Source organism: Vulpes vulpes, chromosome 12 (assembly GCF_048418805.1).
Source record: "Vulpes vulpes isolate BD-2025 chromosome 12, VulVul3, whole genome shotgun sequence".
NCBI classification, from domain to species: Eukaryota; Metazoa; Chordata; class Mammalia; order Carnivora; family Canidae; genus Vulpes; species Vulpes vulpes.
In genome coordinates, this window is record NC_132791.1 from 136,831,430 (window position 1) to 136,845,703 (window position 14,274).

The following is a 14,274-nucleotide window of genomic DNA, read 5'->3' on the forward strand; positions in this document are numbered from 1 at the left end:
AAACACTCTTGACTTTCCCCTCTCCCAGCCCCTGCTCATCACAAGTCTACATTGTCTCCATGGATTTGCCTAATCTGGACATTTTCTGTAAATAGAATTCTATAACATGCAGTCTCTGGTGACTGGCTTCTTTCACTTAGCGTGATGTTTTTAAGGCATCTGTCGGTACTGCATTGCCTTTTAAGGCTGAATAAATAACGCGTTGTGTGAGTATTCTACATTTTGTTTATCCGCTCATCAGTCCGTCCATGGACATTGGGCTGTTCCCACCTTCTGGCGATTATTGGTCATGCTGCTAGGAACCTTCATGAATAGGTTTTGTGTAGACATGTCTTTTCATTTCTTTGGGTCTATACCTAGGAGTAGAATTGCTGGTCTGTAGAGTGACTCTATGTTTGACCTTTTGAGGGACCACCCAACTGTTCATCAGTAGTGCATGGGAGGCTTCCATTTCTCCACCAGCACCATTTTACATTCCTACCAGCAGTAAATGAAGGCTCCCATATCTCCATCGTCTTACCAACTTTTGGTATTTTCCGACTTCCTGGTGATATCTCTACTGGCGGGTGTGAACGGGTGCCTCATTGTGGTTTTGATTTGCAGTTCCCTGATGACTCATGCTGCTGAGCTGCTTTTCACATGCACCTTCTTTGGAGAAGAAATATCTTCTCTGTCCTTCGTCCGTTTTTAAATTGGGCTGTTTGTTGTCCTTTATTGTTGAGTTGTAAGAGTTCTTTATATATTCTGGGTATAAGTCGTCTCTCAGACATCTAATTTACAAACATTTTCTCCCATTTTCTTGGTGGTTGTGTTGCATTTTCCCAATGGTACCCTGTGATGCAGACAAGTTTTTAATTTTGGCCAAGTCCAGTATTTCCACTTTCTTCTTTGCTTGTTCATGTTTTTGGTGTCACATGTATGAAACCATGGCCAAACCTGAGGTCACAAAGATTTACTTCTATATTTTCTTCTAAGAGTTTATAGGTTCAGCTCTGATATGATCCACTTTGAGTTAATATTTGCATATGGTGTGAATTTTGGGTCCAACTTCATTCTTTTGCATGTGGCTAGCCACTTGTCCCAGTACCATTTGTAGGGGAAACAGCTCTTTCCCCATTGAGTGATCTTGGCACCCTTGTTGAAAGTCAATTGACCATAGATGTACACGTTTATTTCTGGGCTCTCAGTTCTATTCCATTGGCCTATATTTCTGTTATAACTTTTAAGCTCCCTGTTTTCTTACCATGGGAACATGGTAGGAAAGTGTCTTTGATAACCAGAGGAACGAAGAACTCAAGACAACTTGCATGGATATGTGGTGAAGGAAATATAGGAAATATTTATAACATTTTGGAATGAGAACAGATCTAATTAGGAGGGTCATGTTAGTTTAAACCCTTTGTTTTGCTGTTGGGAGAGAAAAGATTGAATTTGGATTTTAGAGAGTAGCAGATCTGCCCAAAGTTTAACAGCTCATTTGGGATTAGAACCCAAATCTCTTGACCTTTTCGGGGCTCATGCTTCTCATGCACACACTCTGAATCTCAGGTCCCTGACCCGGATCCCGAGTCTGCCTGAACCTCCTTCACCAACCTCCCGAGCTTCTGTGTTCTCCCTCCCTGCTCGGTACACCCCAATGAACAGGGTGGGGGTGCTGACATGTGTCTGTTCCTCCTGTTAAAGCCTGAGAGAAGAGACGCCAGCCAGGGGAAAGCGTTTGGAACATCTGAAATTGCTATATAAATGCCAGTAAATGATAAGATTGCCAGGTTGATGCTCTTCTCCTCGGAAGGTTCAGCATGTCAGAGGCAGCATAATGGAAGGCAACAATTTACTCTCAGACATGCTTTTAAACAGCTGTGGTTGTTGCTTTGCAAGGGGGCAGAGTGCTGAGTGCTGGAGTCCTGGGGTGAATGAAGCCGGGGGGTGGGCCGAGCTGGCTGGGGGAGGCCTGGAGGCGGCTGGTGCCTTGCCTGCATCTCAGGGACACCCCGAGTAGATGGAAGAGTCCCTTCCCTGCTTGCACAAGACAGGGATGCACCCAGAAGTAGGGACGTGGCTCTGAGATGGCCTTCCTTCTCTGGATGGTAGTCTTGTGTAGCTTGTCCACACTCACCTTGGCTGCCTCAGACTGTCCCTGCTTGTCTCTGTTTCCCGTCAACAGTGGTCACCCCCACCAGGTCACGGCATCTCCCACAGAACGATTCCTGTTTGAAACCAGGTGGGGGAGCAATTTTTGCCTAAATTGTAAGCTCTCAAGTGATGGGAACTGTGTTTGTGTATTTTCCTCTCTGTGTTTGTAATCGTCACCTCCTTGTAGCTCCGGTGATGGTCACGGTCCTCGCCCTCCACGTGGTCATGTAGTTACTGTGGTATCTGCACATCCTGTCTTTGTAGTTCCATTGCGCCTTCCTCTGATGGCAGGAGCTGTGTGTTGGGTCCCCAGTACACAGGATGGGCCACCTGGTGGGTGTTTTTCAAAGGGGGTGATTGTCCCTGTGTTATTAGTCATCTGCTTCTGGAGGCAAGGCTACCAATGCCAGCCCTTCGCTGTGGGGGCATGGTGCTATCCAGCTGTGCACATATCTGCCCAGTGTAGGGGGGTGTTTGGGTAGCCACTATTTTGAAAGAGTTCATGTGAAATAAATTGAAGACAGAAACCATAATCACCACCCTTTAGTGCTTGTACCCCCAGAGATGGCAACCTCTACTCTGCATCCCACCACCCCTCCACACCCCCTCCCAGGACCAGCACCAGATGAAGCTGTGGCTACTGAGAACAGAATGTTGTGTCTGCATCTCCTCTTCTGGCTCTGTACATCAAAAGACGCACGGAAGTAAGCCAGCTCTCTCTGTGGTTGTGTACACCTGCTCTGTGAATCTCACTGTGTGATCTCTTCTTTGTTTAGGGCTCTGGCTGACATCTTAAGACAACAGGGACCAATCCCCATAGCACACTGTGAAAGAGAAACTATCTCGGCTATCAATACCTCTCCCAAAGAGAACACACCGGTCAGATCGTCCTCCAAAAACCACTACACCCCTGTGCGTACGGCCAAGCAGACTCCAGGTAAGTGAGCGCCGATCAGCTTGCGTCTTTGTTGGGGCGTGGGGGCCGGTGAGAGGTTTTGGTGATATTTTGCTCCGGTGGGCCAGGGGGCGCTGCACTGTGCCGTGGGAAGACTTGAGTGGGCAGGTGGACGAGTCTGAGGACTGGTCTCCTGGGGGAGGGCCTGACATCAGAGAGACCGTGCCATTGACTGTCCTGGCTGGAGGAGAGCTGACGATTCAGGGCATCTTGATTTGTGGTTGAGTGAGTGGCTGGCATACTGTCTTACCTGAAAGGAAGCTGTCTTACCTGAAAGGAAGCGGGCGTTGTGGAGTGTCATCACCCACTTGTCCATGTGGTGGGGGGAAGGGTTAATTTGCCCAGGACGCCAGCTATGTGATGAAAAATTGCTGCCGTCAGTTGTAGAGATTCCAGCTTTTGGGATCTCAGGACGTACTTCCCGAGGGTAGGGATTATATCTGTATTATAGGGTGACCTTGGCCTGTGCTCTGTAGATCCCCCGGGTAGGATGATGAGTGCCTGGGTTCTAGCGGTCATCATGATGACCTCATGAAAGAAACTGAGCAGGGTGTCTTTTTCTTACCGTATGGATCAATAAATGAAGTCCAGTGAAATTTGGTGACTTGGGCAAAAATCAGTAAGATGTTAATAATAATAAAAACATCAGCGATACAGTAATATAACTCATGTTTATTTGGGTCTTGCTCTGTGCCAAGGGACATGCCGAACATTTCACGTGTATTTCCTTACTTATTCTTCACAGCAGTCTTAAAAGTACTTCTGTTGTCCCCATTTCATAAGAGGAACAGAAAGGTTCTATAATATTCCCAAGGACACATAAGAAGAAAAGACAGCCAGAATCCAGACCAAGACGTAGAGGTTCCAACAGTCAGTACTAGAAAACCCTAACATCCTAACCCAGTTGGGAACACGAATCCAAAGGAGCTGAGTGGACAATTTCCTTACAAGCACAGCTGGGCAAGTCATTTTCTATGGTGAGCATGACCAGACTGCCTAGTACTGACCCCAGTCCCTTGGCACGACTTCCACTTTGATACTTGGATCTGAAATCTTGACATCCATCACCCTAACGCTATTTGGAGGATGGGCTCTGGAGTCTGAACTTTACCTGCAGTGAGGATGTGCAATTGCTTGGTGCCAGGAGGGGTGTCGCAGATTCGAAAGTGTAGTGAATGCGCTGCTGAGATCAAATTTCTTTTCCATTCATTCTTGAACTTGCTCCAATTTATTAAATCAGAAACTGCATACTTGCCCTTAAGGTAATCCTAATTAAACCTTTTGAGGATCTGATAGAGGTTAAGGGCATTCTTCTTCAAAAATATGCACACATATATAAATATATGGATTTGTCCGACATGTTAAATATAATTTCGGAATTCATGGACCCTTCCAAAGTTAGAAATCCCTGATTTAAAAGTAAAGACAAAAGATCTATCCTTGCAAAAAGTCTAGCTTTTAGCTTTGCTATCATAGATGCTTAAAATGTAAGCAATGGAAGGAATCTTGGCAAAAACATCTGGACCGGTAGTCATCTATCTCGCTGTACATCTAGATCACCTAGGAGTTCTTAAATATGCTGATGCCTAGGCCCTACAAATTAACCTGAATTTCCAGGGATGCTGCTGGCATCTTTACTTTTGAAAATCTTCCCAAGGTGATTTAAACACTCAGGGTGAAGATGATTCAAACACTCAGGGTGAAGAACCATTGGTCCAGATAGATTCCTCATTTTATGAGTAAGGATACTGAAAGGCAGTGCCAGTGGTTCTCAAACTTGGCTGCACATTGGAATCAACCAGGGAGCTTTAAAAATGAGGGATATCTCGGTCTCAACCCCAGAAATTGTGATTTAATGGATGTGGGAATGTAACCTGAGCATAGGGCGGGGAGGTGGGTGTTGCAATCTTCCCAGGTGATTCTGTTGTGGAGCAAAGTTTGAGAATCGCTGGTTGGTGTGAAATCGCATAAAGGTACCATTCTAACTAATCCTTATTTTCATCCATCACCGTTTATTCCAACCTTGGTATTATGACTAGGTTTGAGGAGGATATTTTTGTTTTCCTGAAAACTCAATGGCGTGAAGTCAGATTTCTCTGGGACCTTGACTGTGATCCTGGAATTTGAGGTCAACCTGGTATCCATAGCACCCCTGAGGGTGTACCCTGCCCCACCCTGCTCTGATTTTTCTTTGTCTCATTCACCAGCCTGCTTGTTCCCAGCCCCGAGTCCAGACTGATTAAGTAGATGGTCCTGATTTGCTCTTAAAATGCATTTCTGGGCAGAAAGATTTGTCATTTCTTCTGGTTTCTCTGTACATCCTCTCCTGATAATCTGAGAAGGAAAGCTTCTAGTTCCATAATTCATCCTGTGTTTGTCCAGTTGGAACCCTTCACTTTGCCTTTCGAGATGGGCATTGTTTTCCTGGTCTAGAGAGAGCTCTCGATCGAGGTGACACTTGAAAGTAATTTCATAACCCTCAAACGCCTACAGCTTATAATGCACACAATGGCTTTTTCAAGTAGCTACTCATAGCCTTTGCCACAAAATATTGCAACTGGAGCAGAAGTTTAAGCAGAACTTTGCCCTAAATGTCCAGAGGGGAGGTTTACTATGATTTTTTGTTTGTCACCCATCTAATCAACAACCCACTGATGGGAGGAGTATGGTGATAGAAATAGCAGGAGGCATCATAGCATGAGTAGTTCTGCTACTCCAAGTGAGGTCCATGGACTGGCAGTATCAACACTGCCAGGGAAGGTTTGTGAGAGATGAGGTATCGCAGGCTCCAGGTCACCTGCTAAAAGAGAACCTACATTTTGCTGAAATCACTTAGCAGATGACATTTGAGAAGTGCTGGAAAAGCCTGGGCTCTGAAGTACATCCCCCTGTTGGCTTTCTGGCCCTGTGACCTACTACGCATGTGACCTTGGCCAGCCACCCGGACTGAGTTTCCTTCCCTGCCCTTGAGGCTAATAGGACCTGCTGCCCCGAGTGGTTTTCGGGATATACTGAGTTAAACCAACTAGAATTCTTAAGACCGGTCCTGACTCATAGCACACACTCAGAATGAGCTGTGGCCGGGCTGGAGGAAATATATACACAACTCATGGCAAATTAGTGGGAAAAAAAAGGGTAGAAAACAAAGGCATTGGTGTTCTTAGACCAGGCAGGGTCCATGGGGTTGTATCTGAGATGAAAGCCCCTGCACCCACGCCTTCCTGTGCTCAGCCCCTGCCCACAAGTGCCTCTTCTGAGGATGAAAGTGGCTTTGTAGGGCTTTGTAGGGCTCTCTCTAGTTTTTGGATGCCAAAAGAACATGCCTGGTTAGGTTAGGAAATGGAGTAAGTCCTGTCTTAAAAACAAACAACGAGGGCATGAGTAGCAAACGCACCATTTATTAGCACCTACTGTGCACTGGGTGCTCTGTCAAAGATTTTATTTAAGTTTTTAAAAATTTTTTATTTTAAATATTTTACTTTATAATTTTAATTTTTTTGAAGATTTTATTTATTTATGAGAGACCTATTGAAAGAGGCAGAGACACGGGAAGAGGGAGGAGCAGGGTCCCTGCGGGGAGCCCGATGTGGGACTCGATCCCAAGACCCTGGGATCATGCCTTGAGCCAAAGGCAGACGCTCAACTGCTGAGCCACCTGGGTACCCCTGAATCTTTTTATTTTTAAATGATCTCTGCACCCAGTGTGGGACTTGAAAAATCCTGAGGTCAAGACTTGCATGTTCTACTGACCGAGCCAGCCAGGCGCCTGTGAATTTTTTATTTTAATTCTACTAAACACTTTATAATACACGGTGGATCCTGTAATTTTTCTTAGGCACAAGAGCTCCTATCCCCACGTTAGAAAAGTCCTCTTTCTTTCTGGAAGAGCCTTTCAGTGAACTCTTCCAGAGGTCCATTCCCAACTTTAAAGGGAGATTCATAATGGATGTTTGGTCTGGGTGTAGAACATCAGGGAAGTTCATTTCCATCCCTCACCGCCCAAATCTGGTAGCCCCCAGGCCCTCGCCATGGCCGGTGTGGTCCACGCACCAGCCGTGACTTCATCCCCACCTGGAGTTGGTTAGAACTACTGAATCCAAATCTGCATTTTAACAAGACCCTCAGATGATGTGTAAGCACATCAAGGGTTGGAGAAGATCCCTTTAGCATGGTGAACCTCGGCCCTGGACACACCATGGGGTCATGTGCACGGTTCTGAAAGTACTGATGCCTGGCCCACACCCCCTGCAAAGATTCTGCATTAATAGTTCTGGAGTGGCATCTGGATATTGGTGTTTTTCAAGAGTTTCCCATGTGGGTCTCGTGTTCAGCAAACACTGAGAACTGGAGCTGAGAAGGGGACTGGCAAGTGAGGGAAACATCTGGAAGGCTGTGGGGTGTGGGTGCATGTCGAGACCCACGTGGTCGAGCCCGAGACCCACGGGGTCGAGCTCGCCTGGCCCTGGTCAGCAGGCCGCAGAGACACGTCCTCCTCCCCACAGTAGGTGGGGCAGAGGGAGTGGAGGAAGCAGGTGTACTGAGGGGGCAGGGCCTGTCTGCAGTTCTGATGAGGACACCTGGGCAGCAGCCGGGAGGAGCAGAAGCGCAAGAATGGACTGCAGGGTCAGGTAGAGCCAGGCGGCAGGGAATGCACCACATCCAGAGCTGCAGGGCCCCTGATGTTTGCGGGGTGATGGGGGTGGGGGGCTTGCTTGGTTTTCTTGGATGTGGAGGAGTGGAGACTGAGTATGCCCCCGGCCTGACTCAGCCCTAAAGAGCCTGGCTGGGAGCAGGCTAGGGGAGAGTGGGGTACCCATCCCTCGCCGTTGCCAGTTGACGCCACATGTTGGGGTTCCAGAGTTCCGATCCCCAACTTCCCCCTTATCAGGAGCGGCGTCAGCTGGAGGAAATAAATATTTATGTCCCAGCCACACACCACTGTGAGTTGTATAAATGAGCAATCAGTCATCCTGTCTCTTGTCAAAGCCGTGAGCTATAATGGCAGGCGAAGCGAGCCAAGGGACGTGACTGTTTAAGCTTCGTGGAGACCGGGAGTGAAGCGGGAGCAGCTGACGGAGGGGCGCTTTGTTGCAGCCTGGAATGGCCTGGCCCCTCGCCGCTCCTGCCACCCACTTTCGCCGTGTTTTGCTGGAATCCAGACCCCGTCCCTCCTCATGTCGAGTCCATGCTTGCCTTGGGGGTCTTTTCCTCTTTTGCTTTTTTGGCCAGAAACTTTCCATCACCAGATCTTTGGCCAATGCTCAGACGGCCCCGCCTTTCTGGTCCCCTGCCTTCCTTTCTTCCGAGCACTTGTGCCATCTCACACTGTGTCTTTGTTGGCACGTTGCTTCGTTGTCTGTGCCTCTACCTGAGTGCAAGCTCCATGAAGGCAAGGGTTTTGTCTTTCTCTTCGCCGTGGCATCCCTTACCAGGAGCATGGCCTGGGAGATCATCGGTGCTCAGTGACTGAATGAATGCACGCATGCCTGTTGGTGAGGTCCTTTCTTAGGATGGACACACAAGTCAGCACGCAGGCACTGGTTACGCAGCTGCATGCCACAAAGCTCCCATGAAGGCTGCGTGTCCCTTCTCTGGCCCTCCCTGCAGCACCGGTAGGGAGTGGGTCACTTTGACAGCCTGGCGATCGGGTCACCCGGTGGCAGGCTGAGCTGGAGACCCTGGTTCCTGGTGCTCAGGCCTTTCACCAAGACCCTCTGGCTCTCTCCTCCTGTCTGGGGCTGACCCAGTTCTCCATGGCTCAGTGTGGCTAGAGGCTAGAGACAGGAAGCTTCATGTCCCTGGCTGGGTGCAGAGAGGCTGTAACCCCAGGGACAGGGCTTGGGGGGTGGGGGTTAGACTCCTTTAGAGTTAGAGAAAGACTCCTTTGCAGAGGTCTGGGAAGCTGAGGCTGCTCAGAGTCCCAGTTCAGGGATCAGTGTAGGGCTGCAGGCCATACCCCTGAACTCTGAGAAACTTTGGTCGTGGGAAGTGGGATTCTTCTTTGTCTCATCCCCAGGGTGACAGGACTGTCTCGTTCTATAGGAGGTTGAGATCACAGCCACATGCGACCTCTGAGCTCTAAGGGGATTGGTGGTGAGATTGGCGGACCCATAGTGTTGCAGTTGAAGATGTGGTCTGTGCCACTGGGCAGACTGGGGCGTGAGTCCTCCCTGCTCACTCGCAGGCTCTGGGACCCCTGACCTTTTGCTCAGTGGCCACCTCCATTTCAACCATCTTCACAACTGTCCTCTCTGTCAGCAGCCATACCTCCTCTGTGTCCCTCTATCTCTGCTTTTTTCCTTCTCCTTCTCCCTGGTAACTGCCAGGCTGGCTTCTGCCTCTGCTCCCTTTCATGGTTCCCGATTCCATTGATCTGTCTCTTATTCTGCGGGTCTTCAGCAGTGACTGTGTCTCAGCAGTTCTCTTAGAACAGATACCAGCTTAGCCCACCGTGGACCTGCCTTTTCATTCTGGGGGCCTCCCTGGCCATTCCCTGCCACTTCCGAGTGTTCTCCTGGCCGTAATTTCTTTCCAGACCTGCCCTTGTGGTTCTGACAGGCTCCTAGCAGGCTGGCGTGGCATGTCCCTCCTGAGGGCTCCCTGTGCTTACCCAGATGTTGGGTTACCTCTTTGCCCTTGCTCTTTGCAGCCATTGCCTGCGGGTCTCTGCCTGGGGGTGGCTGAGGCCAGGCCACAGACCCAGCCACTCTGATTATTGTCTCCTTGCAGGGTCTGAAAGACCCAGAAAGTTTGCTCTTGGAGTCAAGGCCAGCAGCAAAGACAAGGCACAGGCACTGCTCATCCTTGATAACAGGAGGAACATTAATTGGTGCTTATAGTGGGGTGAAGACCAAGTACCAGGCACCATTGTCTGGGCTTTCCCTGCATTGTCAGAAGGACTCTGTGAGGTGGTATCAGAGTCATCCCCATTGTACAGGTGAGGATGTTGAGGACTGGGAGATGGGAGGCCCTGCCTGAGGCCACAAACGCAGACATGGGTAGAGAGAGGATTGCCAGTCAGGTGGGCTCTGCTACCATGCTCTCGCGTTTCTCTTCTGTTACTTGTATATTTTGCTTCAATTTCTTATATCTCACGTCATGTTAATAAACGTACACGGCAGGATGTCCTTTATCTCCGCTTCACAAAGAATGCCCCTGTTCCAGCTGACCCAGGCTTTTGGCGTGGAAACATTTGTGTCTTGAGGCATCTAAAACTGTTTTTTTTCTCACTTGTGAAATGATAGGGTAGCCAGGGAAGTACACTGCATGGTATACTCTGTCTTCCCAAATAGTTTGCGTGGAGCTTATCATGTGCCTGATGTCGTGTTGTGTCCTGGAGGGTACATGAATAGAGTTGACAAGCATGGAGACATCCTCACGAGGACAGCAGGGTGTCGGTGTGGAGAGGGGAACGGGAGACCCAGGATTCCACAGACGCTGGCATGCTTGAGCAGGGTGCCCAGGAGTTCCATTGGACAGAAAGGGTGAGCAGTGAGGTGTGCAAAATAGCGCAGGCCAGATTGCCCGAATCCTCAAGGGCAGAAAATAAAATCTGCAAGGAACATTCCGTCAAAGGGATGCTCTTGGGGGTGTTATCCTGTGTGGGTGTGAGGCTCCTCCACATTGCAGAGCGACGTGGGTTCTTAGGGTCAGTTTTCGTGCTTTGCTATTTGTTTCTTCCCTTGGGTTCAGGCAGTCAGCGACTCCCTCTGTTGACCTCAGCACAGCCACCCCTCCTTCTTAGCCAAGGCTTTCATCTGGACTGAGCCTGCAGATGGCTGAGCTTAGTAAGCTCCTATGGCAAGGAAGAGTCACCTTTCTCACCGGGGGTGGGGACCTGCATCTCACTGTCTTCTACACTGGTTTTGGTGGTTCCAATTTTTTCCTCTCTTGCTTTCCTCTGGTGAATGTGGGACATTGCAGCTGTGATTCCTGGACAACGAGACCACTACATAGTCTATCTCCGAGCCGTTGCCCATTTGTATTTTTGTTTTCGCTCATTTTCCCATGACGCCAGATCCTTTCTGTGAAATTCCGCCATTTAAGTCATCTGTGCCTTCGGCCAAGGAGTAAAGGCAATCAGGGTGGTGGTGAAAAGCACAGACTAGGGGTGCCTGGGTGGCTCAGTGGTGGATCATTTGCCATCAGCTCAGGGCGTGATCTGGGGGTCCTGGGATCGAGTCCTGCATCGGGCTCCCCACAGGGAGCCTCCTCCCCCTGTCTATGTCTCTGCCAATCTCTCTGTGTCTCTCATGAATAAATAAAATCTTTTTTAAAAAAATGCACAGACTATGGAACCAGACTTTCCGGGGTGAATCTGGGCTGCCTCGGCTTCCCCATCTGTGAAGCGGGTCTGGTACGTCTGGTCTAGCATCTCTCTCCTGAGACAGTTGTGAGATTAAAGCGGTTTGGGTGGAAAGCAGTTGGAGCAGCATCTAATGTAGGGAAGCATTGTTTTCAGTGTGCAGGGCTCATGTGTTGGACACAAGGCCACCTGTGGCTGTTGAGTGCTTAGAACTGAAATTGAAATATGTTTCAGAGACTCAGAAATTTCAAACTTTTTTTTTTAAAGGGAGTGTAAAGTATCTCCATAATTTTTTTTAGGTTGATTGCATGTTGAGATGATAGTCTTTTGGATATATTGGATTAAACAGAATCTACTATTATACAATTAATTTCCCTTCCTTCCTTCCTTCCTTCCTTCCTTCCTTCCTTCCTTCCTTCCATCCTTCCTTTTTCCTTCCTTCCTTTCTTTTCCTTCCTTCCTTTTTTTCCCTTCCTTCCTTTCTTTTCCTTCCTTCCTTCCTTCCTTCCTTCTTCCTCCCTCTTTCTTTCTTTCTTTCCTTCTCTTCTCTTCTCTTCTTTCTCTTTTTTCTTTTCTTTCTTTCTTTTCTTCTCTTTCTTTCAATGTGACTCCCAGAAAATGTAAAATCACACTGAGCCAGATGTTAGTGGCATCAAGAGTCTACTTGAGTTCAAGTTTCAAAACAAACCCTTTGTGGAGCTTACGCTGTATTGAAGGAGACAGGGAATATCTGATAACTCCAGAGTGTGCTGAATGCTCAGACACAATCAGACAGGTGGTGTGTTCAAGGAACCCTGGGGAGAGGGAATCGCTTAAAAAAAATAGACTTAATTAATTTATTTAGAGCACATGAGCATTGGGGAGGAGGCAGAGGGAGAGAGAAAATCCCAAACAGACTCCCTGCTGAGCACAGAGGCCAACACAGGGCCAGATCTCTTGACCCTGAGATCATGACCTGAGCTGAAATCAAGAGGCAGACAGTCAACCAACTGAGCCATCCAGGAGCCCTGGAAGGAATCACTTTTGATAGTGTGGTCCTAAGAAGTGGCATTTGAGCTGGAACCTAACTGGCGAGCAGAAGCCAGCCACGGAGAAATCTGGAGGAAAAATGTTCTAGGCAGAGGGAATAGCAAGTACAAAGGCCCCAAGACAGAGGCAGACCTGGCGCGTTTAAAGCACAGAAGTCAGACATGGGTGTCGAGTATGGTGAACGAGGAGCAGGCGGTGCGTGGCCGGGGTAGACACAGGCCAACCACGCAGGGTGTTGGAGGCTGTGGTGAGAAGTGTGGACTTTATGCAAGCGTGATCTGATTTCTGTTTTAATACGATGACTGGTTGCAGTGGAGTGGGAAATGGGCTCTGTCGAGAAGCAGGAAAACAATTGGCATTTCTGGTGACAAGACGAGTTGATGAAAAAACTTTCTGTGACTTTCTCCTCCACGAGAAGGGGCATAAAGGAGCAGAGTGATGCAGGATGATGGCCCATGGGTTTCAGAATCTGGCAAATGAGGCTCCAAATCTCACCCAAGCTTGGACAAGCCCAGAGACCTTCATCCAGAGCACTCCAACAGGGGTTGGCAGACTTTTCCTGTAAAGGGCCAGATTGTAAATGTTTTAGGCTCTGTAGCCGGAAAGCCTCTGTGGCATCTGTTCAGGTCTGCCACTGTGGCGTGGAAGTAGCCATAGTAATATGTAAATGATGGGCTCGGCGGCCGCGTGCCCATAAACCATTATTTACAATAACAGGCGGTTTGCAGGATTTGGCCTGGGGGCTGTGGTTTGTCAACGCTCGCTCTTAACCTCGCTCTGGAAGCCATAGCCGCCTTCCACGGGGCACGTGAACGGGGACACATCCCACACCCGGATGCTGTGAAGGGGGGTGTCAGTGGCCAGCCAGAGCCGTGAGCCCTCGGGGCGCTCCGAACATGTCAGGCCTCCCTCCCTCTCCTGCAGCTCTGGCCAGGATGCTGCTTCGTGCTGATTTTACAGCCCGTGGAATGGGCCCTAACAAGGGTTGATGAATTAACCACAGTCAGAGTGAGACCAGGGTCTTCCTCGGCCCTGAAGTTCTTGCGGTGGGGGTTTACCCCTCACCTGGGTGATGGTGTGCAAATGTGCTTATTAAATAGACCAGCGACACATCGGTTGGAGGGATGGACAGCACTCCCTCCCCCACTGATGACAGACTTACAGTTCAAAATGTCTCTGTAGGTGTAGACACCCCAAGGTCATGGTGAACAAGCCCGTTCTGCTGTTTGAAGCTCAGGCTTCCACTTGTGTCTCAGATCCTGTGTATTCCTGGTCCTCAGACACTTTGTCCCCTTGACCTATATGCCCTCCCCTCCTCTCCACGAGCTCTGTCCCTCTGGCGTGTGAACATGCTCTGCTCCCCACCTTAATACTTAAGGACAAAGACCCCTCCACTTTGCACCCCTCCACCTTTTCTCTCCCCAACAGCTGAACTTTGCAAAATAGTTGTCTCTACCTGCTGCCTCGACTTCCTCTCCTGCCACCTGCTTCTCGGCGTGGTACGCTGGCTTCTATCCCCTCCACCCCGAAACTTTGGTGGTTTGGCTAGAGTGGACCTCCTGCCCCTCCCTCCGTGGAAGCCAAAGCTCTGGCCTCCTGAGCCCATCCAGGTTTCCCGTGCATGCTCTGCTTTGTGCTCTGTTTGGAATGTTCGCTCTCTGTCTACTCTCCCCAAGCTGTGCCTGCCCCCTTTACCACCCAAATGTCAGATGAACTCCCACGGAAACAGGTGTCATCCCTGGTGCCCCAGCACCCTGGGCTCCCTGTCGTTACAGAGAGTTGGGCTTAGCTCAGAGCCCAGCTCGGCCTCCTCCTGGCTGTAGGGTCTTGACCGATTCACTTAACCTCTGCG

General features: G+C 49.2%; 1 protein-coding gene across 1 annotated transcript in view; it reads left to right on the forward strand.

The window, feature by feature from the left end:
* The window catches only part of SHISA6 (shisa family member 6), a 282,711-nt gene that overhangs the window by 19,768 nt on the left and 248,669 nt on the right, over window positions 1-14,274 (forward strand). Inside the window, exon 2 of the mRNA XM_026005688.2 lies at window positions 2,910-3,070. Coding sequence (XP_025861473.2) covers window positions 2,910-3,070 — 161 coding nt within the window. The remainder of the gene's footprint in view (window positions 1-2,909; window positions 3,071-14,274) is intronic.